The 27,833-nt window shown below is 42.5% G+C and overlaps 1 protein-coding gene across 1 annotated transcript in view; it reads right to left on the bottom strand.

Annotated features, from left to right (window-relative positions):
* LOC118772561 (nuclear receptor-binding protein 2-like) overlaps nt 1-27,833 on the bottom strand; it is a 68,336-nt gene that overhangs the window by 17,218 nt on the left and 23,285 nt on the right. The window contains exons 2-9 of the mRNA XM_036521003.1: nt 11,188-11,310; nt 10,427-10,528; nt 10,129-10,218; nt 6,621-6,661; nt 4,098-4,192; nt 3,531-3,554; nt 3,010-3,096; nt 1,505-1,560 (exon numbers count right to left, since the gene is read on the bottom strand). Coding sequence (XP_036376896.1) covers nt 1,505-1,560; nt 3,010-3,096; nt 3,531-3,554; nt 4,098-4,192; nt 6,621-6,661; nt 10,129-10,218; nt 10,427-10,528; nt 11,188-11,310 — 618 coding nt within the window. The remainder of the gene's footprint in view (nt 1-1,504; nt 1,561-3,009; nt 3,097-3,530; nt 3,555-4,097; nt 4,193-6,620; nt 6,662-10,128; nt 10,219-10,426; nt 10,529-11,187; nt 11,311-27,833) is intronic.

Here is a 27,833-nt window from a genome sequence, read left to right as displayed (position 1 = left end):
AAAAATCCTTTAGCAATGTACATACATTGTCATTTACATGTCCTTAACCTCTGCATTGTGGATGTCTGCTGCAGCATTACAGCTGTAAGACAATGCTGGCCAATGCTTCCTTGCTCTATAACTTCATCGAGGGCTCGGCAAAACGGCACACTGTTTTTGAGTCAATGCAGGGCCAGGGCGATGGCATTTTTGGAAAAGCTGCAACACTGAAAGCCCTTAGCGACACCAGGTGGAGTTGTTGCACTAAGGCACTCAAGGGCATCCTTGACAACTTTGAGGCAATAGTTGACACTCTCAGTGAAATATCGGAAAAAGATGTGCGAGTCGGTGGGCAAGCCAACAGCCTGCTGACATCAATAACTGACTTTCAGTTTTTGTTTCCCTGCATTCTGATGCGACGAGTTCTCATGCCATGCAATGTACTATCGAAAACACCACAGTCATCAAGTTTAAATTATGCTGCGGTCAAGAGCCTACCTAGTAGCACAGTCTCTACTCTGCTAGCAATGGGAACAGTTAGCAACTTTCAAAAACTCTGGAAGCATATGGTTGACTTGTGCCCTCAAAACAAGTACCGAGGCCCACAGCGTCCATGGAGGAGGTCCGGCAAAGTGACAGTGACTGGATCAGACTCAACTATGGGTTACTACAAGGAATTGTATTTTGGTGTACTGGACTGTGGTCGGTTTCAGGAAAATGACGTGGAAAGCCTAATCGCACTGAACAACATTCTCAGCTCTAGGACACACACTGAAGCGGGCCTGGCATTTGTTTGTCGACGCTATGGATTTCCCAAAGAGGAGACGAGCGCAGAGCTGTCCCTCTTCAACGCTACGCCAGCGGAAGAAATCGACCCCGGTCAACGATTAGCACCTTTTAAAGCATCAGGTCTAGGTGATAGCCTAGTAAACATTGGTAACCCCTTCAAGTTGTTCCTGACCGTGCCAATGAGCAGCGCATCACGCGAAAGGAACTTTTTATTGCTTGTGTCGATTGAAAACCTACATGAGAAACACTATGAGTCAGGAGAGACTGTCTGACATTGACAGTGCTGAATATTGAACAGGCCATTCAAGCGGACTTGGAAAAAACAGTCAGTGCATTTGACGCCGTGCCCGGTGGGCACCATCTTGCACTTCACTAAGGTAGGACATTGTTTATACTTTGATAAATACAGGTTATTTGATAAATATAGGTTTTTACTTCAGATAAATATTTGTTATTTCATATATAGGTTATTTTATTTTACTGATGTAGATCCAAATATATAGTTGGCTGAGATGACTTGCCCCCCCTGACATAATCTCATCTCAATCGTCTCAAATGTCACCCATGCATGCACTCACTGCAAAGTCACAAACTCGTAGCCGCGAAAGCTGTAAGATAAGCCCGCTGACAGGAGTCGACATCCAACTTCACATTCAGGGATGTGCACTGGGACAGCAGAGTGTGGCCAGACAGCATTGAACTATCCATTTGCTGTCTGCCAGGTTCCATCTCTTACCTCCAGGGCACAGATCCCAAAGGAGAAGATGTCAATGGCATAGTCATCCTCAGCCGCTACACAGAGAAAGAGGGGGCATTAGAGTGTGATAACAGGAGTGTGAACTGGCAGAGAGACAAAGGGAAAGACAGAGAGAAAGCTTTGGTGTGAGAGAAAAAGCTTGTGCACTGAAAGCTGTTACTGAAAAGCTCTATGTAGTGTCCTTTAGCACTGATGACATCTTACTAGACCTTTTGTTTGAGCAATCAAAAGGCCTCAACAAAACCATACTAAAACAAATGTACAGGTACAGCAAAAAATGAAATCACACAACCAAAAGGACAGTTATAGAATTAAAAATATAATTAAAATTTGTCTTATAAAACCCCTTATGTTCTTACAGCTAGGATGCATTAGCATAGACAGTCTGGGTTGATACCGATTTTTGTTTCCTCAGAAATATATACTGATTCCAATGTTGATATAAAAGTTTCAGGAAGTCTGGCTCTAAATTTACATTTCTTGATGGCTGAGTCTCATGATATTCCAACTAGTGGTTCATTAAGCAAGTGCATTAAACAATATCAGGGCAAAAAAATACATCACAGAGCATAACTTTCAGCTTCAAGATGTAAACATTTATATAATGTGTACCCATTCCTTGGAATCATGTAAAAATTCTTGAGAGTGAATCAGTGTGTAGTTTACGCAAGATGACAATTTTTCTGTAACTGGGCAATAAGAAAGGCTTGCTCTTTCAGTGGCTCATTCTCTATTGAAAGGACCTGTGAGCATAATTTTTACATTCATTGTGGTCGCTTTGCTTTTGACTCAATTTTCGAACCGTGAAACCATCACCATGCAAAAACTACACTGATACTCTTGCATGATATTTTTTTCCTGTCTGAGCCTTGCTGACAACAGAGCTAACCCGGGATACAAAATTATTTTTTTCAACAGGGTTTTGAATTTTCCTGTTTGTCCTGATGGAAAAGTCTTGCTGGAAATAGGAGCAACTTGCATCAGAACAGAGGAGGAGGAAGGCCAGATTTGAAGCTATAGGGTCCAGGTTGAATGCTCACAAATGTAAGCATGTGGCACATATCATAAATCCTTTAGGACAGTGTTTCTCAACCCTCTCCTGGAGGACCCCCCTGCCCTGCATGTTTTAAATCTCTCCCTGCTCCAACACAGCTGATTCAAATCATCAATTTGTTATTAAGCAGCTTCAGAAGTTCATAACGAGTTGATCATTTGAATCAGTTGCTTTAGGATATATCATACATGCTTTAGAGGGAAAGACAGACACTTACAAAGTAGCCTCATATGGCTTGGCCAACAGTTGCTTATGAAAAAATTAGCAAATATTTGAGAGGACACATGATTGGGCTGGCAAACCGGACCGCCTGACACTAAACGGGCAGAAAGGCCGCCAGGCACACTGCCAGACGCATCTGACCCAACAGGCTGGCACGGAGATAGGGACAGATGGACAGGAGGAGCAGTTTGGAGGGACGGACACTCACAGCCGTATTCCGGAGAGAAGAAGTGCAGGTTCCTCTGCTCGTCCCGGTGGTGCCGCACTCGGCCGTGAACGCTGGCCTCTGGGAACACTGAGAAAGGCAGGCAGAATGCTGAGAGCCAGACTCCACACTCTCTCTCTGGAGGCAAACTTCCTCCTCTCCACCACTGCAGAGCCCGTCTTGACTGAGCTGTAGGGTATTTATGCAGGATTTTCAAAAGAATTTGCTCTGGAGCATATCTTTCTCCTAATTAAATTGACTAAATTTAAATAAAGCACAGGTAAATTGGCAAGAACTTAACATGAAAAGATAAGCCTCATAGACTGCTGCACAGATATACAAACTAGCTACGAGCGCAAAGGAGAGAAGGAACAGGAGACAGAATTATCTGCCACACATATGAATGCCTCCAATTACACAAAGAAACCCTGTTAGTTAGTCCCTCTAACTAGTGGGACACATGTGCAGAGCAGCACAGTGAATACTACATCTGACTGGCAAACTGTGGAGAAGAAGGCTCTTACCATTGACAAACAGTCTGTGCCACACTTAAGCCAGGGAGAGAGACAGAGAACAGAAGAGGAGACAATTACAATGTGATTCAAGTTACATAATACAGTCTGAGATAAAAATAGATACAACTTCGAACAAATCAACCCATGGTGAGATTAATTTCCCACTAGTCCTTCAAGGCAATCTTTTATAATCCAGACAAGAGGATTATGGGGGGAAATGCCTGGAGCAATGTCTCACAATTCAGTCAGGTTACTTCAGTTGACGGAATTGGTTTTTAGTTTATGATTAGTCAGTCTGGTCGACTCAATGCAAATGCCTTCTATCGAGCAAAAGCACCTTCTAGATATTTTCAGCTACTTAATGGACATTGCTGGCCCTCCTAAAGTGCACTGCGAATGGTTTCACTAAACTGCACCCTATGTAGGAATTTCAGAGTCATTTACTCTTCAAGAGACATCCAGGTTTCATAATGCACCACAACAGGGTCAGTTCATACAAGCAGAGGATTCTTGCTAGTCACACTTCACCCTGAAGTATTGAGAAGCAATGCAGCGAATGCCAGAGTGGGGGCACACCTGAGCCGATCTTAATGAGTCCGTTGTGCTGGATGAATATGGTGTCGCAGGTGAGGTTGCCGTGGATGATGGGTGGATCGCAGGAGTGCAGGTAACTGGGAATGACAGGAACATCTTCATTGCCACAACACCAATGCCGAAGCAAAATGGTCCAAGTTTACCATGCACCCCCAAGTCTGTCTTTTTGACACTGTAATCTTGGGTATGTGAGGTCCATGAGTTCAATTTCTGATGAACAGCTAACATCAGAACAGCACAGTACTATCTTATGCACATTTATATGGCCTACAGATAGCCTTATCCAAGCGCAGCTGTTATACCTTTTACACACAATTTTACAATTTAAGCCTTTCAAAATGCTGGATTCTCACTGGAGCCATTGATTGACACTGTAATTCACCATACACAGCACGAAGGTCCAGAACCGCTCCACCAAATGGTACAATACATGCTTGACCCGTCCGAGGGCCATTCCTAAAACTGCACATGTGCTGAGTATTTTAAAAGCAATATGCTTTCATTGTGCCTTCTGTCCATTACCAAATTAATTAGCAGTAAATGCATGGAAATAGAAGCAGACCAATTGTGGTCATGTGTCTCTAATAATAACAACATTCACACGGCGTGGCTGAAATGGAGGGAACCCAGACGTCATACACACTAGTAAATACAATACCAAACAACAGAGTGGAGGACATGCGCCACTACACCAGGTATTTAGCTTGGTATGTACAAGTCACTGTTTGATAAATCATTGGTTTAGGAGAGGAGGACCCAAATCTCCCATGTACATTATGAGATACATTACCATTGTGCCTCTGTGTGTGTTTTACAACTGTGTCTTGTCACATTACTGTGCTGGGACTGACGCAGACCTTGGTGTAGCTGCGGATTCCCTCTGAAAGAACCTGTGCCACACAGCCTGATGCAGATCTCTCTCTCTCTCTCTCTCTCTCTCTCTCTCTCTCTCTCTCTCACTCTTTCTCTCGTCTGTCTTTTGCTTGCTTGTACCTTGCCTTTGCTTGTCTTTTGGTGCATACCCAGTTTTCCCCACCTTCTCCATGTTCCTGCATTACACTTGCTTAACTGAATGAGTTAGCTCCTTATGTTTGCTCTGTCCGCAATGGTGTCTAGGTACTCACTATGAGCAAAGCAGCTCTATGCCCCTGTGAGCAGGTACGTACATCATACTCTTATGTTACAAAATAAAGAACATCCTCAGCTATTTTGTACAGTACAGGGAAATTCATAAGCATCTGAGACATTTTCACAAGTGATATCTGATGAGGGAAAGCAAACATACTGATCCCCAAATCCCTTTCCTATCCAACAAACCTTGCTTTGATGAAAACCTTACAAGTCTGTATTCAAATTTGCAATTGAGTGAGGAAAAGAAAAAACATACCAATATGGTCACCCACATGGGATCAATTCTATACTTAATTTACGAAAACTGAACTGCTGTGCTGGCTTTCATGGCTGGAAGGTACGCTGTGCAACTGAGATACTGGTCTCACTTTTTACTCTTGTTTCCATGGTGAATGTGAGTTTTGGATTCAGAGTTGCTGGTTGGTGAAGTAACCTTCGTGAATGAGAGGAAACTGATCATTTGGGGTTTTTCAACTATCGTATCCGGATTTAGTCAGAGTCATAGGGTCATCCTCTGCCCAGATCCTCTGCCTGTCTACAGGTACTGTTCCACTGTCTTTTTCATTGAGAACAACAGACAACAATCAGTCAGCCCCACCACAACGCTGGTGCTAGCTAACAGAGACCAGAAAAGTTGTGGTATTGCAAAATAAGCGAGGGGGGGAAATATCAATTTTGTCGGAAAGATGAATGAGAACCGATCAGAAACCTGACAAGCCAATAGCGCTTTTAGAGACATAGCCACCCTTATGTTTAACAAACATTCATAACAGACATGTCATACATTCATTACAGGCATTTTGAAGACTCTCTTATCTAAAGCGACTTACATCGGTTATAGCTTTTTTAATGTTATCCATTTATACAGCTGGATATTTACTGAGGCAATTGTGGGTTAAGTACCTTTCCCAAGGGTGGGGAATCCAACCAGCAACCTTTCAGTTACGAGTCCTGCTCCTTAACCACTATGCTACACTGCTGCCCACCATACATTCATCATGTGGATGATGCTTCCAGTGGTGGTAAAGTGGCTCATCTCTCCATGAGGAGTCTGTCCAACAGTAAATGACCTTGATTTTAGAAGCTTAACTCCTGTCTAAAGACTATATAAACCATGTGCTCTACAAGTGCAGACACACAACACTACTTACCAGTGATCCAGTGTCATGTTTTACATTAAACAGTTGGGTTTAGAAGTATAATAGGTCAGCTGATCCTAGATCAGCTTTTGGGGACATTCTTCTTTCCTATGCTTATGCACTCACAGTTCTAGTCTCCATTCATGGTTTCAACTGCCATTGGTGATTTTTACGATCACTCAGATAGTAAAGGCTGATAGCTGAATGTTTGCATACTGCCACCAACATGTCTCACCTGAGGGCAGAGAGGATTTGCGTGCACCACCGCTTCCACGCCTGCAACACAAAACACCAACATGCAAAGGTTACAGCACTGTCATCAATAACAGGGCTGTTGACACACCAATAATTTGTTTTCCTAACGGAGGAGAACCATCCTGTACAGAAAGTGTAAGCCAAACAGGAATGCTGTGAGAGGCCCAGTCACAGCCTCAACACACACCCCTTTCAGCTGCATAAGCCACCCCTGCTATCTTCCGCCTCATCACCAAACCCAAATGCAAGTCACCCTCTAAGAAACATGCAGCATCAGGGTCTGTTTCAGCGGTTTACAGCCAATGTACACCTTATGCAGGCCAGTTGTAATAACATTCAAAGCTGAGACTACCAACCAGATCTAGTGTAGATCCAGTGTGGATCTAATATTAAGCAACATAATGCCAATAAAACCAATACAGAGTAAAGTCCAATTGGAGAAATATCTGTGCTCCTTTTGCAGACACATTCAGTTAATAAAATTGTTAATAAAACAGTTAGTAAAATATTCCTGGAAAACATGTTTAAATTCAGATATATAAGCCCTGGCTGCCCACTACATCCTCAAATGCAGTGACTCATTATTCCCTGTTTCCTTATTTACAGGGTTCAATTGTATACTCTACAAAATTTAAAATCTACAACTGAATACAGTGCATTGCTCCTGTCGATGTAGGTATGTTTGTTTTAAAACCTAGTTCTAACAAAAGCTGATGTGAGGTCCTTTTGTGATTTGTATACTGTTTCATGCTTTCTGACCCTCATACAAATGCTCCATCCCTCCATTTCTCTGTGCAAACACCGTGAACACTTCATCATTTTCCTCAAACCATTCCCGAACAATGTGTGCAGTGTGGCAGGGCACATTATCCTGCTGAAAGAGGCCACTGCCATCAGGGAATACCATTGCCATGAAGGGATGTACCTGGGGCCTGTTTCAGAAAGCAGATTTAACAAACTCTGAGTTTAAACCTGAGCTCCGGGTTGACTAACTCTGAGCTGTTCTCTCTCTACAGTTTTCTCTGAGTTTTTTTTTTTTTTTGTATAGTATATAGTATAGTAGCAGCAAAAAATTGCTGACTGAGTCAATGCGAGTATTAATTGAAAAAAAGAGTTTTAACTCGAGTCCACTTGTTCAAAATTTTTAAAATGTGTATATGTATGCGTGTGCGTGTGCGTGCGCGCGCGCGTGTTTAATATTTATGCAGTTGCAACCGAACAGGCACAAAACCTACTTGGCAGCAACTGAAGATGAAATATAAACGTATAGTTCAAACAGTTAAGGTATAATTTCATTACAAGTAATTATGATGTTGTTTAGCCTAATTAAACAGCAAATATGCTCAGCATCACCAATGTTATATAGAAAACTCCCAGTGGCACAAAAAAAAAAAAAACGAAGTGCAACACAAAGAATTTGTTCCAAACTGAGAGCATGTCCACGATGTGTCATATGAACGATATGAGGGCTGAGAATATTGTTCAGATAAATCGATTGTGCAGAAAAATGGAAACGCTCAAACAGATAATCATCAGGGAACGATAAAACATCCAAGCAGGGTCTCATCACCCTCTCCTAACGGAGATTTCTGCGGAGTATTTGTGCTTCAATATCAACTGGCTCTTCAAGAAAAGGACACGCCATGTCTGACACCTCCTTCAGTCTGCAGACTTCAGCTAAAGAGGAGAAGAAATTCAGGGTTAGTTGAAGAAACCCTGCTAGCAAGCAGGTTAGATTCACGGGGTATGTTGCCATAGTAACTGACTCAGAGTTAAACTGAACTGGCTTTGTGAAACCGAAAACCCAGAGTTTCCTTCAACTAATTTTGAGTTTTCACTAAACCTGTTTTCTGAAACAGGGCCCTGGTCTGCAACAATGTTTAGGTAGGTGGCACGTGTCAAATTGACGTCCACGTGAATGGCCGGACCCAGGGTTTCCCAGCAGAACATTGCCCAGAGCATCACACTCCCTCCACCGGCTTGTCGTCTTCCCACAGTGCATCCTGGTGCCATCAGTTCCCCAGGTAAACGGCGCACATGTACACGGCCATCCACATGATCTAAAAGAAAACGGGACTCATCGGACCAGGTGACCTTCTTCCACTGCTCCAAGGTCCAGTTCTGATGCTCGCGTGCCCATTGTAGGCGCTTTCAACGGTGGACAGGGGTCATCGTGGGCACTCTGACTGGTCTGCAGCTACGCAGCCCCATACACAGCAGGGTGCGATATACTGTGTGTTGGGACACATTACTCCTGTAACCATCATTAAAATTTTCTGTGACTTGTGCCACAGTAGACCTTCTGTTGGTTCGGACCAGACGGGATAGCCTTCGTTGCCCTCGCATATCGATGAGCCTTGGGCGCCCAACACCCTGTCCCAGTTTGTGGTTTGTCCCTCCTTGGACCACAGTAGGTACTCACCACTGCTGACCGGGAGCACCCCACAAGCCTTGCCGTTTCAGAGATGCTCTGACCCATTCGTCTGGCCATAACAATTTGGCCCTAGACAAAGTCGCTCAGGTCTTTTCTCCTGCCCATTTCTCCTGCATCCAACACGTTGACTACGAGAACTGATTGTTCGGTTACCATCTAATCTACCCAGACCTTGACATGTGCCCTTGTTTGGAGATGATGAATGTTATTCGGTTCACCTGTGAGTGGTCATAATGTTTTGGCTCATTGGTGTATACATAGTACATACATCTGTGCAGATGTATTTACACCCCACCCTTTAATCTTCTTTAATGCAAAAAGACTATTGTTCTATACTGGGGCTTGTATTTTATACACAAATTTACACTAACATTTATGGAGCAATATGCCTTAAAATATGTTAGATACAGAAATATATGGGCTTAAAGTAAATACGCAAATAATATACACAAACAACACAGAACACATTAAACACATTAGTATTCATTCAAATGATCATAATAAACATTGCTGAAACCGAACAGCTAGCATGTTATTGGGCTGGGGTACCCCTGTGTTACTGAGACTGGAATTTATGAACATTCTGCCAGTGCAGTCAATTACAGCCATGTGTCTGACACATGCTGCCACAGTGCATTCCCTACCAGGCTTTTCCTGATAGAAACGCCTAGTCAGCCACAGGAGTGAAACCCAGCAGGGCAGCACAGATCTGTCATGACACATCATCCTTACATATGCATCATTTCCAGTGTCTAAGATTGCAGTACCCCCCATCACCACATGATGGCAATGTGTGCAGACATGTACCCCCCTCAGCACCCTTTCATTTCAGTTGTGGAGATCCTTCCTAAAAGCTTTAGTGTTGTGACCAATAAAAACGTATTTGGGCTCATGGTGCGAAATTATCAGTGTCCTCGCAGAGTGAAAGTGAAGGTACAACATTTATGTATATTATGCTCCACAGTGTCTGAGTCCTTAAGTAAAAGTCTAATGAAAAGATGTTTTGACTGCTGTAAAGAGATTAAGAGTTTCCCGCTTGTGTAAGTGAAGTTACCTTCACGTTCATGGTCTTGTGGTTTTTCTTGGTCTTCTTCAGAAACTGCTTTAGACTGCCTGAAGACATGTACTCAGTGATGAATATCACCTGTGGCACAGGGACAGACAAACAGACAGACATGCAAAGAGAGGGAGGAACAAGCAATGTTACAGAAACCAAAAGATCGACAAATAGTCAGGGAAACAGTCTATGAAGTGTGAAGGGAGAAAGCGTGTGTCTGAGTATTTGTGTGTGCATGTTTGTGCGTGCATGTGCACACGTCTTTGACATGCATAGATTTTTGTCAGCTGCTCACCCGCGCCTGGTTCTCCCTCATGTCCAGCCAGTACTTGTGGAACTTGACAATGTTGGGGTGTTCCACCTGCATTAGGTTCTCAAACATTGCCTTGATCTTGTCCTGAGAATAACACACACGGGCACAATAAGAGTGGCAGGATGGCATTTGGCTACACTATGACCAAACTACTTCAGTAAAAAAAAAATTCAGCTAGTAGGATGAGTTTAGGTCTAGCGTGATCTCAAGGCTTCTCATAACAGTGAGGTCCTAAAGATTTCATACACATAACAAGTATTTCATGCCACTTCTCATAAGACATTGCCTCATACGCAGTTCTCCTGTGCAAAGCCTGGTGCAGATAAAAAGACAGTTATGTAAATTAGCTACAACGGTGGCCTCTGCCATCTCCTTGAGATAAGGGTGAGAATGAAATCAGAGCAATAACAACAGTATTAAAAGCACACGTGGAGGCACATTTTGTAATCATTCAGACAGCAAACACAGGCATAGGCATGAGAAATGCTGTGCTACGGATAAAGCATTTAAATTGTGACATCTTCAAAAAATTTTAGGCAGAGAAAGGATCCAGAACCTTTCACATGAGAACATCACAACATGCAACATAACTAGCCTCTTTTCCTTTCCTCACTCTTGTACTACAGTTAATCCCTTCACATTAATTCTCCCCAGAGACTGGAAGAGCTCCTGTCCTGTTTGTCTGGCAGTAATCCCTGCAAAGGGAAAGTGACGAGTCTCTGGGTGAAGCCTGTTGGCCGTACCTCCAGGGCATTAAACACCTTCCTGTCAGAGAAGAGCACCTCATTCCACACCACCTCCACCCCCTCCTCTGTGTCCATGGCCAAAGAGGCGGTCTCAATTCCCGGCACACTGCCTTGGCTCACCTGAAGGGGAAGACAAAGGATGAGAGTCACATCAGGGTCAGGGATACAGGTGAATTACGTAACTTACAGTTCATACAGCCATCCTTTCATACAGCTGGATATTTACTGAGGCAGTCTGGGATGTGCCCAAGGCTGCATGGGTGGTGCCCTGTTTCTTAACTTTTTTCCCCACAGTGCTGCCCCCTTTAGGATGGGATGATAAACTGATAAACCAATCAGGAGTATCTCCAGCCATGACAGTTTCAGCTAGCCATCATGGAAGCATCAGCTACTGTATTTTCCTCAGTACAAATGCTACTACATCTGGCTCTCTGTTTCAGTTCATTTAGTATCGTTTTTTAATTTAGTGTCTACTGAGCTACAGTCATACATTATTCATGTCCTTTCATTTCTTGGTATTCTCTATAAAATGTGGCCTTCCTGTTGTGATTTGCATACACATTTGTTTCCAGTGACTGAAAATAAAGTCTAGCTGCACCACCTAACCAGACCATCCCTCAAGTGTCTCTATCCTTGGCTGTCAGAGATAATGGGTAAATGGCTTGGCCTGCATTCAGTGTGAAGACCCTTAACTTGGCTAATGGTATGTCTCCCATTACCAGGATGCACATTCATAATGCTGCCTATTTCCATTTGTGTTGAGCTTTCCTTTTGTTGTTAGGGAAAGGCAGGACCAGGTTCACAGGAAATTGGCCAATTGTTTCAGAGACACAGGTAGAATACAAAATCTAGCTCACAAACTAAGGGGCTATTCTACAAGGCCGACATGCCACATTAACACCCTTCAGATCCGGGCCAATATGGATAGGCTGTGTACAAAAAGAGGCCCTGAATTAACATCAAGCAAAAACATGGTAACAACAGTGTTGCGGATGGAGGCTGGGACTTTGTAGCTTCTATGCACAATGCCTGTCTTCTGGATTGTACTGTGAAGACATCCAGTCAAAAGCCAAAAAAAGACCACAACTCTTTTTTGCTTGTTTTCTCCTTATTTTTCTTCTCCCTAATTTTGAAATCGCTGATTAGGTACAGAAGCAAGGTCATCATACTGCAAAACTTCGTGCACCTGCACAATTTTACCACTTGCTGAAAGTTTCACAGTGCATCACAGAAATGCTAACAGAGCATCGGTGTATCTCTCACTAACAACAGCTTATCAACTTACAGGTCCCTCACAAGTTAATTTAATAATTAATAACAGTTAATAGCTGAAGCGGTGAGACAAGAAACCCTGGTTATTGCAAATGACCTTATCCTAGTAAGATGAAACCAGTTAGAGGTGTCAAGTCCAAAACAATGTGAAAAGACCACATCCCACAAGCTGGTGTCATTTGCCCAGCTGCATTTCCAACAGAAATAAATACTTCTGGTTAGGGCTGGGTTCCCCAATGCAAGGTTGCCAAGACGGGGGGGGGGGGGGGGGGGCAGGGGACTAGGGTGGGGCTCCCAGGAAAAACTGACATCTATTACTGAAAATAAAAGATTGAAGTTAAAAGTCATAAAATGCCAGTTAAAAAGCCAAGCATTTAATGCACAACAGCATTTCTCCATTTATGCAGTAGCAGGGTCATTCCAAATTTTCTGCCTGTAGGATTGCAGTCATTTCCAGCTTGTCATTATGTATTCACAAGGAGACAGTAAAAGAAACTTGAACAGACAAATGTTCAGCATCCAGACAGAGAAGAATGGTTGTAAGTCCTATGTCCAATTGTATTCTCTCTCTCTCTCTCTCTATATATATATATTACTATAGTGTTATTTATCAGGAACACTATAGTAATACTTGGTAGGGCCTCCCTTTGCTTCAAAACAGCCTCAATTCTTCGTTGCATGGAATGTTGGAAATTGGAGATTCTGGTCATTGTTGACATGATAGCATCACGCAGTTGCTGCAGATTTGTCAGCTGCACATTCATGCTGCGAATGTCCCGTTCCACCACATCCCAAAGGTGCTCTATTGGATTGAGATCTGGTGACTGTGAAGATCACTGGAGTACACTGAACTCATTGTCATGTTCCTGGAACCAGACTTGAGATGACGTGTGCTTTGTGGCATGGTGCGTCATCCTGCTGGAAGTAGCCATTAGAAGATGGGTAGACCATGGTCATAAAGGGATGCACATGGTCAGCAACAATACTCAGGTAGGCTGTGGCATTTAAGCAATGCTCAATTGGTATTAAGGTGCCTAATGTGTGCCAAGAAAATGTTCCCCACACCATTACACCACCACCTCCAGCCTGAACTGGTGACACAAGGCAGGACGGATGCATGGATTCATGTTGTTAATGCCAAATTCTGACCCTACCATCTGCATGTCGCAGCAGAAATCGAGATTCGTCGTTCTGCTGCTGTAGCCCATCCACCTCAATGTTCGACGTGTTGTATGTTCAGAAATGCTTTTCTGCATAGCACTGTTGTAATGTGTGGTTATTTGGGTTGCTGTCACCTTCCTGTCAGCTTGAAACAATCTGGCCATTCTCCTCTGACCTCTGTCATTAACAAGGCGTTTTCGCCTACAGAACTGCCACTTGCTGGATGTTTTTTGTTTTTCGCACCATTTGTGCGTGAAAATTCCAGGAGATCAGCAGTTTCTGAGATACTCAAACCACCCCGTCTGGCACCAACAATCATCCCATGGTCTAAAGTCACTTAAACCAGATTTCTTACCCATTCTGAAGTTTGGTCTGAACAGCAACTGAAACTCATGACTAGGTCTTTGTGATTTTGTGCATTGAGTTGCCGCCAGATGATTGGCTGATTAGACAGTTGCATCAACGAGCAGGTGTACCTAATAAAGTGGTCACTGAGCGTATGTTTAAAATCTGAAGCACATTTTATGGAGCCGTTTTCTTGCTGTGTTATCTTGCGTGAGGGCCCAAGCTGTCTGCCACTATAACTGTAATAAGCACAGCTGCCAAAGTGTCACAAGCAGGACCATGGCTGACCACACTGAATTGTGGTCACTGGCATGAAGAGCTGGCTGATCCTACTGTGGAGCAGGTCATCGTGAGCCCATTACAAATGGGGCATACCCATGGTCGAAACAATGACTGGCACCTGACATACACACAAATAAAACAACCCCTGGCTGCACACTTACCCCTAATTTCAGTGCCTTGCGTGCCTTTGTGATGGGCGGGGGATGGGTGTCGACTGAGGGCACGCTCCCTCTCCTCTCCTGAGCGATCCTAATCTGATTAGCAGCATTACGGGAGAGGGACACAGTGCTGTACCCGCTGAGGCTGCTTGACAATACTGATCAGGGTGCCACCAGAGCACTCACAGGTGTAGGGGCCGAGCAGTCACTGGTACTGTCAGCATTTCTCCAAACAGAGCTGTCTCTCAGTGTTTCCCCAAACACAGCCGACACTGGGAGTTCAGGAGGAGGTCTTGCTTCGGGTGACTGTCTAGGTACAGTGGGGGATCGGGTAATTGCAGACGTGTAGATCTCATTTGAACTACAATACCTAACGTAAATACTTTTCCTTCCACATACATAAGCACTGACTAAAAACCACAGGCATGAGACTTCCATTTCAATTTAGTAAGACTCACAGCTGGTATTAAATAGATTAAGCACTTAAGTTGCATTATGAATATTGAGTAAAAATGGTTAACCACTGATTTATACTTTTATTAACAATTGAACATGAATTCACACAGCAGCAAGTTTCTAGCAACAGATGACAACTTGTACACAAAACCGAAACTTCCCCAAAGTAGAGAGAATTACTTTAAATTTTAAGCCTGCTTTCAGCTGATTTGCACTCTGGGTAATAAATGTACTGTCAACTGAACATGACTTTCAAGTGTGAAAAAAGTCAGGACTTACTTAAAAAGTGTTTCTTGGGGATCTAAGAGGTGAATGATAATTTGCATTGTGTAATGGAGCCTTACTGAAAAGAATGAGTGAATTCACAACTGTGATGAGATATAAAATTAGCAAACAGACAGTGCTTCAACTGTCAGTTAATTGTATATGGAACTCGTGCAGAGACACGTGGAGTTTGTGCTTTGTTTTGCCTGGATACCCTGGAACCCCACACAGTGAAATAAATCTGACCTCAGTCTGAGAAATTGAGTTCCTCCAAGATCCTGTCTGAGCCTGAGTGATCAGCAAGGATTACCAACAACTACCCTGTTCTGAACATTACCTGGCCAGATCGCTGCAGAGGACAAGGGGAGCACAGTTCAGATGACAGCAGGGCACACGACCTGAGCCCTGCACCGATGTTGGACAGATGCGGGGAGAAATGGGCAAGGTATCCTTAACAACCAATGATCCCCATTGATCTGGTCAATGCTCACAGCAACAGCAGTGGTGCATTTCATCTTATTTTTGACATAACTCTTCCTGCTGACAGATCCTGTCCCATTTCTGCTGAACTGTAAGGCAGGACAGACATCAAAAATGTCCTCTGATGAGCTGCTGAGACCCAGGCAGCACCTGCATGGGACCACATAAAATAATAAGTTAAAAATAAACCCAATTTGTCTGAATGAAATTGTCCCAATTGAACTGAATGACACTGTGTCATTTATTATATATTAAAATGTGAAATGAATGTTTGTTTGTATTCTCCAGTGAGAGGGAAACACTGGCACCTCATGGGTCACTTCCACCATACCATTGTCTCATATATTGCTGTCAGCCCTAATTTAAAACAGTAAGGGCCTCTGCGGTGGGGGGGCACACTTACCTCTCCCATCACAGCTACAGCAATGTTTCAGAGTTGGACCGAAATGACATCATGTTGGCGTTTGTTCAGTGTCAATTATGTGGCAGCAATCATTGCAGCACCAAAGAACAGCAAACATTCAGGAAACCTGTAGTTTACATTTACATTTATTAGTAGTGCTTCAGGTGCTGAGGTGAGAGCAGAAGAGCGTGTGTCTTCAGATGCTTCTTGAAAACAGAGAGGGACTCGGCAGAATGGATGGAGTGTGGAAGTTAATTCCACCATCTGGGGACGATGGCGGAGAAAGTTCCGGAAAGTGATTTTGCGCCACGATGCGACGAAGTTGTGAGTATCACCCATCAAAACAGGCTGCAAAGTCATCAGATTTCCAGAATGAAATGCGACGCAGTCGCAGCCTGGCCATGATGCAACTGGTTACGTCAGTTGTAAGGGATGCTAAGTGCAGTCTTGCAGTGGGAGCGCTGCCAGCAGAAGAGAGGAGGTGGGAGAGAAAGAGCCCCTGCACACATCCGAGAGGGAGGGGCTGTTTAGAACACAATGTGAAAGGGGCTCTGTTTCAAAGATGACACCGTGCCGGGAAGCCGCCAAGGCTGGTCCCAGGCACTGCGCGCCGGCGGCCTTTATTTATTCAAATCATCTGAGCGGATGACGCACTGTCTACGGGGGCTGGCAGTCGGATGAGTGACAGGCAGTGAATGGGGCACTGTGTGAGTGGGGGGGAGTGGCGCCACAATGCGAATCAGACAGGGACCTGGCTAAAAGCTGAGTCAGAGGGAGGCACAAAGCGCATCCCCTCTCTCTAAGCAAGAGGCAGACTGCATGTGCTATGGATTTAAAAAAAAAAAAACTTGCAGTGTAATTACCTTACATATTAATCTCCTTTTGTTTCCATTTTCTCCCCCCAGTTTGGAAAGACCAATTTCCCGAATTCTGGAATGTCCAATTTGTTATCATTCGGTCCCATTGCACAACCCCCACTGTGAATCCGGGAGAGCGTGGAAAAGCATGTGCCCTCCTCTAAGACACGTGACGTCAGCCGCTGCTTCTTTTCACAGAAGTGGTCCACAAGCTAAGCTAGCACAGAGATCAGTCGGAAGAAGACATTTCATATGCAGCTTTGGCATGTGGACCAGAGGTGCCCAACTGACCAGCAGGGGTTGCTGTTGCCAATTAGATAGAAGCGCCTGCCGACGTACCTGCCCCTATCCCCGGCGGAACGAAGCCAACGGGTTCCGCCTGTGAGCTCCCGGTCCTGGCTGGTGACACGGTCGGGTTTGAACCCAGGCTGTAGCGTTCAGTCTATACTCAGAGCAAGTGCTTCTACTGACTGAGCCACACGGAAGCCCCCATTAATTTCCTTTTCAATTCTTCTCCCTACGGCACTGAGCAATCCCTCTTAAATCCTTTCAAGGTTTAATGCTGTTAAAGAAAAAGACGGAAATTAGACTATTTTTGCTAACAGTTTTCTGCTCCTCACTCTGATTGTGCGTCTCACATCACTTTGAAGTGAATTCATCCATGATAGATCTTTAATTATGATCTTGGTTGTATTGCTGAGGATTGCCCGGGACAGTGGAAAGCGCTGTGATATTAAACATCCCTTAAGAGTACTCAGCCCAAGAGGAATGCTATGACTTAGGACATGCATTGCTCTGCTCCTGTCACAACTGAAGGTGTGCTTTCGGGAAAGTGACCACAAAAGCCGCTGCGCTCTGTGAAAGTAGCATGGCATGGAGCCATGTCCATCAGAGGAAGTGAGGGAGAAAGGGAGAGAGCAGGGACCAGAGAGAAGATGGGAGGGATGATGCCAGGGATGATTTCACAGTGACCAACGCCAGACCAGCTCATCTGCATGCCTCCAGAGGAAACCACTGGCAATGTAAACACACAGGCACAGGCCTTGAGAAACAACAGGGGTGTCACTGGTGCCCAGCCTCTCTCTCTCTCTCTTTCTATCAAACATTATTTTCCCTTCTTATTTTTCCATATTTTATTCATGCTCTTTCTGAAAGCTGCTCAATAAAGGGCTTTTGTCCATTCCTCCCTCTGTCCCTCCCTTTGTTCTGTTTAAATACAAACCAAGATATGAATATTGGCATTTCAAGACAGACAAATAATACCAAAGCATTAAAAGTCTATGATAAATGTATAACGTACATAGAGCCAAAAAGAAAGCAGCTCAAACAAGACAGTATACATAATAAATGAATCTCCCTCTCTCTCCATTCTCTTGCCGAGGTGTCAGTTCAGAGGACTGGAACCAGAAGGCTTCCAGGAACACTCTACTTTTGAAACGTCACCACGGTGTAGGAGGCAGAGAGAGAAGGAAACTGCTAATGAATCCCGCTTGGCTTCCAAACCTTTCATGTCAGAGCCACACCTAGCTGCTTGGGTTTCCAGTGTACCATTCTCGTTAGCGCAGTGCATAGAGGACTGTTAATATCCCAAAATAAATGCGTGACTCTGGGAGTCAGGGAGGGGCAAGGAAAGCAAACCGCCACACTCAAAAAAAGTGAACTTTGTGCGTTGTGGAATTAAATAAATGCACCTATACCCAATTTAATTAATATATCTGTTAGCTTTTTAAACCTAGTCCACTTTAATTCAATTCAATTCAATTCATTTTTATTTGTATAGCGCTTTTTACAACACAAGTTGTCACAAAGCAGCTTTACATTGTTCCCAGGCCTGAGACCCCCTGAGATCAAGCCTAAGGCAACAGTGGCAAGGAAAAACTCCCTATCAGGAAGAAACCTTGAGCAGAACCGGGCTCAGAGGGGGAGCCCATCTGCTTCTGGCCGGCACTGGGCAGATAGAGTTAAAGACAAGTTATACAATGTAATTTAAGACATTTACGATTCACTTTAGCAGGTTAACTTAAACTGGAGACTTGTTAAAGCCACAAAAGCCACTTGATTTGATACAACGTAACAGTGCTGAGAATCGCACAATCAAAACGGTACATTATAAGAATGTCCTAGATGAGTTGCCGTAGGACAGATGTTGCGCATGCTCAGAAGCTCACCGGGGGTCAACTGCAGAGCATTACCCATAATGCCTAGCATGCACCATTTACAGTTTTGTTGTTGAATAACTGCTTAATTATATGTTTTTTTTGTTATCATTTTTATTGGTTATATTGAATAAACTTTGTTCAGTGAAACCAAAATGTTTGCTTTACTTGAAAGCGAGCACACCAATTTAGTTGAACTTAAAAATGCTGTTTAAATTGAAATTGATAATACTTAAGGTCTGTGTGAGCATTTTGCTTAAATCCAAACAAACAAAATATTGCAATCATTAATTAACTCATCAGTGTTAGATTAATTTAAGTCACTTTAGTTGTTTTTACTAAATACTACTACTAAAAAAAAATACTACTAAATAATACTACATGGATGCTACTCAACTCAGTTTTGTGGAAATTGTTGACATAACTGGATTAAGTAAATCCAACAAATTATTTTTGACTGCATTTTGTTCACAAAAATAAACACATAACACTAACATAAACACGTAACGCTTGTCTTGGTTCATCTAAAAATGAACCAGAACAAGTATCTGGCCCACATGCACATTTCCCACATTTACTCAAATCCCCTCCAACTGTCCCTCCTTCCTTGACCCCATTTCAGAGCTGCAAACATTTTGCTGCCCCAAATGAAGGTCTGGGAGCTATTGTTCTATAAAACATGGTCCATCTCAGATTTTTTGATAATTGCTGTGTGAACTCAGACTTTTACTTTTACTCAGGCACTAAAGTAAATAATTTACTTTGTGACAAATAATGCTTCTGCTGTAATGTACATCTTAAAAGTAATTTCAGTTACAGACAGTGAAATACAGAGAAAGTACCATATAACATCAGCTTCATTGCGGTGTTGCCCAACATGCATTTTGTTGTGACAAAGAAGAACGGCTACAACTAGAATGTCGCATACTATCTTTATGCATCCCTCATAATAACATGACAGAAATGCTACATAGGAATTTAACATTTTTTTGTGAGAAAAAAGCAATGATGCAATATTGTTTTCAAAGCCTCTTACGTATAATTAATTCTACTTCCCACAAAAAACATCTTGGAAATTCCAAAGTCCACTAAACATTTCTCCTTTCCCAATCTTGTTAATATTACTATGTTGTTTGCATTGTCACCATCAGCTGGATTTAGTCTGTGCGTTAAAGCAGAGGCAGATTTTGCATACTCATGAGTGCATGCATGTGAACAGCCATAACACTGATGTCTGAACTGTAGGGTGAGAACAAGAAAGCATGACAATAGTGTCACTGTACTGTCACAATACTAAATGCACAGTATATGATGATATACAAAGCACAGATTGACTATTACTGAACCTTTCAAGCAATAAAACAGACAGTGATAAGAAACAAAATTCAGACTGGAAGTCCTTCCTTTTCTGGCATTGTCCTCAGTGGTGTATAAGGAGAACACTAAATATAATTTCCATATGCTCATAATTTTGTGCCTGAAACACGTTTGGCTGTGGATTTCACATTTTTGATCTCTGGGGCATGCTAAAAAACCTCCTCTAGTAACTGTAATGATTCTTGCTTAATACCGATCTACCTGGTGATCAACATACCCATATAATTACTGTCCTGCTGATATAGATTGATGTACTGCTCTCTGATGAAGAAATCTTCTCAAAGGCTCCAAATTCTCATGGTACCTCATGGTAAATGCAGCAGTTCACTCCATCTGAGGTAGAAGCTTTTGGCTGGGCACTACAAGGCTTCACTGGGCCATGCCACCTCTTCATGCAATTCAGGACAGCTAACTTACACAGGTCCACACTATAAGACAGTCTTGCCTACTTTGGACTCTGGCTTTGCTAGCAGCCAGATCACACAGCAGCCTCTGATAAGCAGGAGTTGAATTGCATGAAAGCTGAGAATGTGCTATGGTGTATTCGTGTGTACAGGTTCCACAAAAAGAACGCATGAGCCCCATCTGCCAGGATCTGAGCTGCTGCAAGAGTATAATATATTCCAATCCTCTCTGAACTGCAGTGGCCCTGCCATACCCAGTCTCAACTCTCAAAAGGCTCATGTCAGCCAAGAGGCTCTGATAGTTCCATATTCTGGTAGAATAAAAATGAACACAGTGGACTTTTCAAGCGTTAGCTCTTAAAATACTTCCTGCAAAATTTCCTTGAAATTCCATGCAGCCCTTGTGCAACCTTTTGTGTAATGTTGGCCCAGGCCCTATTATACAGCAGTAGGGCACAGATTACACAAAAGGTTGTAATTATGTTACAATATGAATTGTTCTACATATTTCCGTTTCAACAGTGCACATTATAACTCTGTAGGGTTTTGTTCCGTGATGTTGAAAGATCAACAATACATTTTAATAACATAATGCAGTTATTAATGCTTTATTAAGCATTTATAAATATATTCTAAAAATTCTAAAAACATTAGGACCAGATGATCTAATCATGAATCAGTGATTGCCAGGACTAAGTTCACAAATCACACAAAAGTTCCTTTGGATTGCAAATATTGAAAGAAAAAAAAAAAATCAACAGTGACCCAGGAAGCTGAAGGTTGGCGTGCACCCTTTTTCCAACAGATCAGATGGACTAAAAGATTCACTTGGCTGCCTTCTGCTTATGTAGTATGCCAGGCTACAGTCTGAGATCTTCGGATAGGACAATGGAATCAGTATTCCCATTGCACAGCAGCCATTTCAAAGTCTTAACAGCTGCAAGGTGCCTGTGCATACATTAGCATATTAAATTCCCTCCATGTCCCAGCAATTCTATTTCACAAGAACAAACTGCTGTGAAATCCGTACTTTTGCCCGAATACCTAAACCGAGAGCAAGCTTGGCAAGAAGAGACATTTGATTTCTGCTACATGGTAGTAATTGTCCGAATGTTTTGTATGTCTTGCAACAGTAAAAACAATTCCATGACATTTGCTACTTCAGAGAATTAGGCAGGCAGGCACAAGACACTAAAGTTTTCCCCATTTGAGACTTTGTTTTGATTTATTATATGTTTCTGGAGGGAACCCGTGAGGGCCGATCACTGGAAATCTTCCCTCCTATCTGATCGCTCCTGAGCTAGTGCATGGTATGTGATGTAACAACAATGTATTTCAACTCATTTGTCAGGGAATGGGGACTGACGGCAAGTCTTCATATTTTGGCATTCTGGTAAAAATGAAGGTCTACTTGCACTGCTGCCTGTGCCCTCATGTTGAAATAATTGATTGGTGCAGCAACAGACCCTGAAGCTCAAGCAGAAGTCCTTCTGGTCTCCTTCCAGTCTTGCATTGCCTGCAAGATGGGACTGTCTGAACTATTTCATAATTACTATAAATCACTCTATGCCATTCACAGTATGAGGCTTCTACCTGTGATCACATTGATGTCTGCACACTTACAACAGTCATCACTGATCAAAGGCCCTCATCCAAATGAAATGGAAAAGGCTACTTAAGAGCAAGCACCAAGACACCAATTCCACCCCGAAGCAGCAGCATGACATTGTATAAAGCAGTCCTGACAGCAACAGCTGACTGCTTTGGCAACAACTGCACGCTAAATGCCATCGGGAGTTCTCTGCCCTATCAAGCAGAAACGGCAGTCATAAAAATGAGCAAAAACAAACTGGAGGGAGTGCTGTATTGTTAGCACGGGTATTACAGGACACGGATTAGAGCACTGCTCATTATTCAGGACAATTTCTACAATATGACAAGAATAAACAGACTAATCAAGTCTGAACAGTATTAGAGACATGTAGTCATCTTCATAAACAGTTACTTATGACTAATAATAAATTAGTAAAAATATAACAAGTTACAGCTATTGTTTTGAACATAGGCCTATCACATTCAAGGACCCAACACCTTTTTATTTGGAAATAGAGAATAGGGATACATAAACATATTTGAAATGGAGGTTTAGAGAGTAAACACACAAACCAAATGTCACTGGCAAACACTCTCTTTTTCAAATGAACTTCAGATCAGAAAAAAGAAAACTGATGTCAGATGGGGCTGTTCTTAAATTTAACCTACGCTTTAAAAGTTTCTATGAACAGTTAAACTTTTGTCATGCTCTACACAGTAAATTTGTATCGCAAAAGGCATGAAATTCAGAAAAGTAAAAAATACAAATAAGACAGCAAGAAAGGGGTCTAAATTATACTCAGCATTGCAAGCACAAAATAATCAATGAGAATTGTCTGGCATCTCTGCCTGCTGCTCCTGCTGCTTATGCAACAGTGCCCTTCTGACCTCCTTGACAGGAAATGAGGTCACTCCAGGGACCCCATCATTCCAGTGACATTTAAAATCCAGACTGACTGCTCAGACACCCATCTGCTCTTGATTACTGTTCATAAAAGAGATAAGGGCTGTGAAAATTATTCAGCACCATCACTGTATCACTAAATCCTCACAATTTAACACAATGTACTGCATACCCCTAACTGATTCAACTGAAAATCACCTGATATTAAATCACGTGGAACACACTGAGATTTATTTGCTTTGACTCAACTTCTTCAATTAATATTAGTACACATAGGAGTATTTAAGTAGCCCACTGGCAACAACATTGCTGATGTTGAAACACATTTATTCGCTATAGCTTTATTGTTATGAAATGTTATGCTTTCACTGGGGAGTAGGAATTTTCACAGTTAAGTCTATTCTTTCTTATTTCTTTGCTCCATCTCACAGTGCTAAAACATGACAGGATCTTGAGTTAACAGGCAAGGTCACCAAGCACCTTCTCTCCCTCTCCCCCACAGACATAAAGCTATTAGAGATTACGAGTCAGTCATCTGTTATATCTCACATGTTAATTAACTCAGAGCACCCCCCCAACACACACACACACACACACATTCACATGCACAGAAGAAGACTGTATAAGACTGGAATCAGAAACACTCGCTCACTGAAGAGCTCCCTCCTCCAAGCTAACTCCATCATCAAAGTGACGCTGAACAAGATGTGGTCAAAACACTTGAGCTGAGTACACACTGCAGCTGTAAAGCCCATCTGGGCCCTGTCATCTTCTCTGATCTGCAGGCAAATCGGGTAAAAGGAGCTACTGCAGAGAATTCGTCATTAAGCCCCTCCGTTCAGTTTCCAAAGGCCTGATGGGGACGCAATCATTCCTCACTGCAGTCCTCCACTTAGTGATGACAAACGTAAACTCCAGGTCAACAGCAGATGTGATGATACTTCATAACTTTACAATGCATCCAAATGTTTCCGTAGTTCTGCCATATGACCCATTTCACAGTCTGAAATCTGATGGTCAACTGTAGTACGAAGTAATATGAAGGGACAGGTTAACACCAACAATTAAACATGCCAATTTTAGCAAGCATCTGTCATGTGAAGTGTGGCCACTCTCTTGCTTTTGAGCAAAACTGACACTGAAAGCCATATAAAAGCTTTCAGTATTTGTTTGAAATGAAGGATATTTCTCAGCTCTAATTCTGCCCATTACACACTGTTGTGTGAATCTCCTTAAAACAGTCATGAGATTACACTGGCCTCCTTCCAGAAGGCTAAAATATGTTATTGATCAGGGCATGCTTTGGCTGGAATCTAACCTTTTGCTATTACATCACTCACAGCAGAGCACACAGGCTTTTACTTCAGTTACAGTACACCTAAAACTACTTCACTCTCCCTGTTTTTCTAAGATCTGCAATCATCCTTTGCCTAATATTTGCTGACTGTCCCACCTCAACCTTGAGAGAGGGAGTATATATATCACAGAGGGAGACAAGGAATGTGCACATGTGCATGCACATATGAGTTTGTATGCATTTATGTGCCTGAGAGAGAGAGAGAGAGAGAGAGAGAGAGAGACTGTGTGTGTATGTATACACGTGTAAGTGCATTGAGTGTGCGTACGCAAGTCACTCCAAGCTCTTATCTGCAGAGCATGCCTGCCCTTCTCACCGTATTACTCTGGTGTGGCTTCACAATCTTACAGGTACCCGCCTTCCTACAGGAATGTTACTGTACCAAGGAGCCATGCCCTCAAGCTAAGGTCAAGGGCACCCGTGTCCACACTACTGGAAAAACATTGTAAAGTGAGATCACTAAGGTGAAGTGCTTTTCCCAGCCCTGCATGTAACTCACTTGTTTACTTATCCTTAATATTGCTTCCTCTACTGTTAACTATGGGTTATGAAGCCAACTATTCTAGTGTCACAGCATTACACTAACAATACGTTAACATCAGCCACATGCTTTTGTAATGCTATATTCATGGTAGAGCATGCCGATATTATCGGTCGATATGAGCTAACTGCAGATGAATCGGTGCCGGCGTTTATAACTGCCGATAAATGACAATTAAAAAAGAAACGGAGAAACAGAAGATGGATCCTTCAACCATGTTATGAGTGTTGTCATTGCGTAGTTTGTCCGCCAGAGGGGACACTGGAACTCCACTTTTGGCAACACACGTGTTTGGAACGCCACAAATCCCTCTCCCTTGTCACTTCTAAAAATTCTCTGGCAACATGCTTACAGCCGCTTATATCGCTGTCCATTGCTAAATTAGGTTACCCACAAAGCTAGCTAATGCCATGTTTATCAGTGGAAGACCACTAACATTAATGAGCGGTTAAACTATAGCGTTTAACTTATTCTACCTAAAAGAAGCAATGGTAAATACTGTATATCTGTGACTCGCATGTCTGTAGCTACAGTCAGTGCATTGGAAATTATTAACCCTTTTGTGTGTATGGTGACACCACTGTGATTAGCCGTTTAGCGCATATGCTAAAACTGTTGCGATTAGAACGGTAGATTGGAGAAATTCTAGCTAATTTAACTTTGAGGAAACAGCGATTTAACTCTAAAAATATAGCAAATGCTAACTGAAAACTATGAGAAGCTTAACGGTAATGAAAACATAATGAACCATGTAACTTAGCACGCGCGCTACATAGCATAAAAAATAGGTTACGTGCGAAAGGGTTAAACCAGAGGGGACATGTAAATAAACATGAGCTGAACAAGTCTAACATGGTTTGGTAGCCAAACAAAGTTATCTAGCTTCTCTTTCAAACGTGTAGTGTGAAATCCCAAAGTTGCAATTCCTCGTTGCAGACAGTCATGTAGTATTAGATGCATTTAACAGCAGCGTTTACTCTAGGTCACTGTATCTTACTGCATAAGATGGCATGATTTTTTATTTTTTTTTATTTTTTCGTATTTTTATACATTTGACTTATATTTATCAAAACTTTAATATATTTTGTTGTACTTTTGTTCAAAGTACTATTTATGACAATAAAACAAGCTTATTTTTAAACTGCATTATGTTATGTTATCTTGGTGAAGACTCAAATAACTACACATAACATAAACAAAGATTTTCCCAAACATTTGTTATGCGTTTCTGAAAAAAGAAAAAAAAAGAATATTGGCCAATATATCATTGCCTGATTTTTAAATCCCCAAATATCGAAATCGGTATCGGTCTTAAAAATCCTATATTGGTCGGGCTCTAATTCATGGCATGGTCATATTCTTTGTAACCACATAGTTTATGAACAGGTACACCTGTAAGTGTTATGTTGAGAGAGGGGCAGGCTTCTAGTGTCATGAACATCACTGGATTCCAAAGAATGGAAAGGCCTTGTCCTCTTTCACCCTGACAAGGCTGGGCCAGTGAGACGCTGGGGAGCTTTATCAGATTCTCTGAAGCAGGGGGTCAGTGAAACCCTGATCTCCCCCTCGCTGCTGATTCTGCAGGTCTACATACAGAGATAACCCAGCACAGATCTGGGCCTGAGGTCTCACTCATTTCAGCACATCCCTGTGCAACAGCATGACTGAGGACATGCAAACTCAGGACAGGGTCACATTACCACTACAACATAAAAATGCTTCCCACCGAATCAGAGGCTCGTCACATGAATGGCTGATGGTGAGAACAGCATAACTGCTGGAAGCCATTCTGCAGGAAAAGGAGCTGGCGCAAACAAGGCATGATCTGTTACCCTGTAACTACCAAACCTCACATAAATTAAAAGACTATTTGACAGCACTGCACTTGAGGTGTCCCTGCATCTGAGGGACCAGGAGGTCTTTGTTTATGATTATATAGGCCTTGACTGCTCAGGATATGAATACCTTTACATTGCTGTACGAATGTTTGAAACTGTCATCAAAAAGCAATTCCCAACTGATGGACTCGCAGACAAGAAACTAATCTCATACAGCCACCTATTGTCATCAAGCTCCCTGGTTTCTCTGTCCTTGTGGGTTATGAATGTCCATATTGTATTGAGCAACCAAAGTATTCACCTCACATGAAGGGATTCTTTCTTAGCACTGCTTTGCACTGCAATATCTTTAATATGGCTCTTGCCATATGTGAAAGTAATTTTAAATGGCAGCAATGTGGAGTGGGCATTACAGCATTCAATTCATTGTCACGGAAGGTTTCTGTCCCAAAGGAACACTGCTCCTTAGAGTTAGACTACCTCAATAGCTCCTAAAATGCAGCTACAAGATGAATCAGGGTGTATGTCTGGGTAACAGTGTATGTTGAATGTGTAACAGTGAGCACTACAAATATATCCGGACAAAAAGCACCTCAGCAAGTTCAGATGTAAACAAGAATACAAACATATATGAAGGAGAGTTTCAGAGAGCTATTAAAATACAACCTAAATTTTAATTGAGATTAATATTAACAAGCATGGAATGATAACTGTTCCACTCAGCCTTTCCCCTACGATGTAACAGCATTGTTACAAAATTAAACAAAAAATAGAACTGCCATCAAAGAACAGAAC

The sequence above is a fragment of the Megalops cyprinoides genome, chromosome 2 (assembly GCF_013368585.1).
Source record: "Megalops cyprinoides isolate fMegCyp1 chromosome 2, fMegCyp1.pri, whole genome shotgun sequence".
Classification (NCBI taxonomy): Eukaryota; Metazoa; Chordata; class Actinopteri; order Elopiformes; family Megalopidae; genus Megalops; species Megalops cyprinoides.
This window is presented reverse-complemented; position numbering and strand designations above follow the sequence as displayed.